The 4275-nt window shown below is 47.5% G+C and overlaps 1 protein-coding gene across 1 annotated transcript; it reads right to left on the bottom strand.

Annotated features, from left to right (window-relative positions):
• Nucleotides 1-416: 416 nt before the first annotated feature.
• LOC126501439 (dnaJ homolog subfamily B member 9-like) lies at nucleotides 417-1217 on the bottom strand. The gene has a single exon (XM_050142112.1). The coding sequence runs from the start codon at nucleotides 1105-1107 to the stop codon at nucleotides 439-441; it is 669 nt and encodes a 222-aa protein (XP_049998069.1). The 5' UTR covers nucleotides 1108-1217; the 3' UTR covers nucleotides 417-438.
• Between the last annotated feature and the right edge of the window lie 3058 nt (nucleotides 1218-4275).

Genomic DNA, 4275 nt, shown 5'->3' with positions numbered 1-4275 from the left:
CAGACACAGCCCATTCTTTTGAAAGCTTACATCTATTACTCTGTAGATTTTTATAAGAAAGAAGTAAGAGTTTTTTTTTAATCTTTTAAAGTTTAATCTTAAATATGTACCAGACAAATTGAATTTTGTTCGTGGATTTTTTTGGGCGTGTGTGGCCAAATTAAAGAGTTAAAGGATAGGTAAAGAAAAAAAGATCTTGCAAATGATCTTCTTTCAAAAGAACTTTTCCTAATCAGGAAAATTAATAATTAGAGTTGTCTGCTAGCTGAATGTGATTGAATCTGTCAAAAAATTTAATATATGGAATACCTACAACCAATGGCTTAATGTTATGTGAAATCATGCATTTGTTAAAATAGTTCAGAGAAAACTGTTTTTTCATCACATATAGTGAGAAAGAATAAACTAAGAGGGCTTAATGGAAACTGGAAGAACCAACTATTGTCCTGAACAGTCAGTATATGTAGTAACCATATTTCCTCTTCGTTGAGTGACAGTCCTGCAGTGCTTACTAGATCCATGAAATCTATTTTCAGTCTGTACTGTGTGTCGATTGGTGGTCTCAAAGCCACTAAAAGAAAACATTTTCTCCATATCTTCAAACATATCATCAAACAATCCACCGCCAAAAGAAAACTCCTGGAAATGATGCCGCTGTCTATTGGAGCCATCCTGGCGTGTCTGAAAGTGATTTTCAAAATGCTTCTTGGACCGAGTGTTTTGGTTCTGGCCAAAAATATTAAAGTCTTTAAATAAGTCATCAAAATTGAAGTTAAAAGACTGCTCAAAAGGACTTCCACTCCCTCTCTGTCCTTTGCCATTAGTGAAAGCACTGTGTCCAACTGTATCGTACTCTTTCCGCCTATGAGCATCTGAGAGAGTTTCATATGCTTCTGCAATCTCTCTGAATTTTGCTTCAGCATCAGGGCTCTTATTTTTGTCAGGGTGGTACTTCATGGCTAATTTGTGAAAGGCCTTCTTTATTTGTCTCTCTGAAGCAGATTTTGGCACACCTAAAATATCATAGTAGCTTTTTGAGGCCAGGATCAATTCTGTTATCATTAAAATGCAAATCGCAAAGATGAAAACGGACTGGGGAGTAGCCATTTCTAATATCCCGCGAGTCTGTCCCGCTGCAGCTGCTCCACCCCGCGGCCCGGCTCCCTCTCCGCCACCGCTCTCGCTCCGGCTCCCCTCCGCCGACCTGCCTCCGTCCCGCGCGGCCCGCTCCCTACTCAAGAGTTTTTTTTTAAACATAATGTTTTTGTTGATTATTTGGGAATTTCACATAATGCACCCCAATTACTCTTATTTCCCAGTCCACCTCCTCCCCACCTTTCTAACCTCCCTCACAAAAAGACCAACAACAATAACAAAGAAGCCTAATTTGTGTTGTTCATATAGTCACTGGAGCGTGGTCAAACTTCCGGTGTCCAGCTCCTTAAAGAAAACTGAGTCCTCCCCTGCTCCCCCAGCACCCCATCAGTCGCCATCTATTCTGGAGACCTACACGTCAGCATCCTTATCACGATTTTCAGGAGTTCTCTTGGGAGGCTTCCTTGCTAGGTTGCTCCTTTGGGGTGGGGCTTGGGGGTTGCTGCAGAAGCCTTTTGTGTCTCTCGTTCTCCACTGAGTCTGCCGTCATGGACACTGCAGAGGCTTCCCTGTCCTTTACAGTCAGGCAGTGGCAGCGCAGACCATAGACTTGCACGTGGCATTGAACAACAGTACACACCGTGGGCATCTGCCCAGCCTCTTTCAACAGCATGTGCCACGGACCTCAGCATGGTCCCTAGAGTCAGTACAGGCCACAGACAGCAACACGGTCCCTGGCAGAATCCTGGCCCATAGATATCAACATGGCTTCACATGGCAGTACAGACCATGGACATCGGCATGGCTTTTCGTGAGAACAGGGGCCACGGACATCAACGTGGTCTGACTGGAGCAGGACCACGGACCCATCCGTGGCAGCACAGACCACGGACATCACTATGGCCCTGGCGGTAGCACAGACCATGGACATCCACGTGGCTCCCATGGCCTTCTGTGGGAACATGGCCACAGCCATCACCATGGACTCAGGTGATAGTATAGGCTGCATACACATCAACATGGCTCCGAGCAATAGCGTGGGCCTGGACATCCGCATGGCTCTGCCTCCCTCCTCTTTTTTGCACTGCTTTGTTCCTCCATCTTTCCCATTTCTCCGTCACAAATTCATTTGTTGTAGTGACATTGGAAACTGCAGTGTGTCACTCGGTATGTGTATTTGCCCAAACATCTTCATACACAAACAGCACTCATTGCCATGAGTCACTGGCCTGGTTTAAGGGTTGTGGTTTCTGAAGCATCATCAATTCTGGACCACACTGAACTTGGGCAAGGATATCCCGGTGTTGCCCAGAGTCAGGACAGTCCTGGCTAGGTAGGGCAAACAGGGCAGGAGCAGAGCAAGCTCTAGACTGCCTCCCTCCTTCCTCCACTCCATGCTACCCTGAGAGGTACTGGGCACGACTATTGTGCTTGCATTCTGTGGGCAGTGGTGGGCCCTCAACTCCTTCTCCCAGCATGGCCAGCCCTAGTGGCAACTCCCTGCTTCTGGCCATCCCGCAGGCAGAGGACTGGTTCTGTTCAGTGTTGCTGTTATTTATCCGCCCTAGCTGCACGTCCACATTGCTCCCATGCCCTCTTTCGCTACATCTGTAGTTTACCATCCACCCCTGTGTGCCGTGTGCTGCTCTGTCCCACCATCTTTTGTTCTAATTTAGTCCACTTTTTAAACAGCATCTTCCCATGGGGACATCCTTGAGTCTTTCAGCCTCCTCGGAATTGCTTCTTGGTTCTGCGGCAGATGTTGGTGACCACTGCCATCTTCAATGACAGTCATGCTTCAGGGTTCATCTTTGGTGGTCATTATGGGCTCCTGGATCAGGTTCTGCAGCACCGGCTCCTCCTTGCGGTCTACCAGCTCATAGATAGAGCAGTTGGTGGGGTTGATGGCTCTAAGCCCTGGATCCCCACTCCCACAAGCCACACACACTGCATGCTCAGAGCAGGCTCTTCAAAATGATAATTTTTGAACATTGTATCTTTATAATGATGGTTCTGGCCTATGTGAGAGAGTTCTCAGCTGTAAGAAAGCAATAAAACCTCATGAAAACCATGTAGGTGCCTACAGGCTCGCACAGGTCGGTGCTAAAATCTCAAACAGGCTAAGTATCACAGGTTTAGATTCATATAAGTTGTAGGGTAAAGGGGACAACTGGAGCAGGAAACGAACCAATCGCTGAGCACCCTGACTCTAAACCCAGAGTCAGAGAAAGAAACACACCCTGTATTTGAGACCTGGACCACGGAGAGAAGCATCTTTATCCCTGACTAAAGACACGTGTCCTGACTCTGAAACTAGTGTCAAAAAACACACTTTGTCCCTAGAATCAGAGTCAGTGGGAGAAATATGCCCTGGTCCTAAGATTAAAGTCAAAAAGTGAAAGAAACACAGTTTGACCATGAAGTCAGAACTATCTCTACCTCTGACCAACTAAACTGACCAATCCCTGAGCAGGGAAAAACTAACCAGTCCCCCCTCTTCCTGGGAAAACTCTGCCTCTAAGAAACCTTATATAAATAAGCCTCTCCACCCCTTCAGTTAAAAGTTGTCTTTAATTTCTCCCTGGCAGAGGCAGCCACTCTCCTGGACTCCTCCTTCCCAAATAAATCTCTTTCTCAAAAGAGTCTTGGGTGACCTTAATTCAGCTGCTCGCAGAGCAGAAGAACCTGGCTGGGAAGTCCCTTAGGGGACTGAGCTGAAAGACCTTGCTGAGACGCTCCCTAGGGAGCCTCAGCAAGGTGGAGCAGAACAGAAGACCCTTACTAGGACGCTCCTTAAGGTGGCTGAGCAAGGTCTGGTATGGGGAGTAACAACTTTTCGCCTAAGCGGAAGAAGATTGCTACGTTTCTGCAGGGGGCTTTCCTTAGCAGAGTCTTAGCAGAAGAAGCAGACAGTTCTGCTAGGACGCTCCCTCCCGTAAGGGAACAGAGTAGAACTCAGCTGTAGCGGCTTCTCCAGGAGAAGAACAGGATCCTTATATCCTGCTGGGAGAACATCTCCCACTGCACCCCAGCTTCAGGCAGCCTGCCTTTCCAGTAAAGACACCTTTCCTCCAAGACTGAGCTGTCCCATTACAGCTCCAGCCTCCAGAGCTGTCCTGTTGTGGCTCTACTCCCATAGATGTCCTATTGCAGCTCTACCCCCCCCCCCCCCGCCCCCTC

The sequence above is a fragment of the Alexandromys fortis genome, unplaced genomic scaffold, assembly GCF_014885135.2.
Source record: "Alexandromys fortis isolate MF-2015 unplaced genomic scaffold, M_Fortis_MF-2015_v1.1 scaffold_41, whole genome shotgun sequence".
NCBI classification, from domain to species: domain Eukaryota; kingdom Metazoa; phylum Chordata; class Mammalia; order Rodentia; family Cricetidae; genus Alexandromys; species Alexandromys fortis.
Note: the sequence above shows the minus strand (reverse complement) of the source record. Positions and strands in the feature narration are given on the sequence as shown.

What these genes read in the sequence shown, in the direction of transcription:
- LOC126501439 (XM_050142112.1), bottom strand. Translation starts at nt 1,107, where the DNA reads ATGGCTACTCCCCAGTCCGTTTTCATCTTTGCGATTTGCATTTTAATG.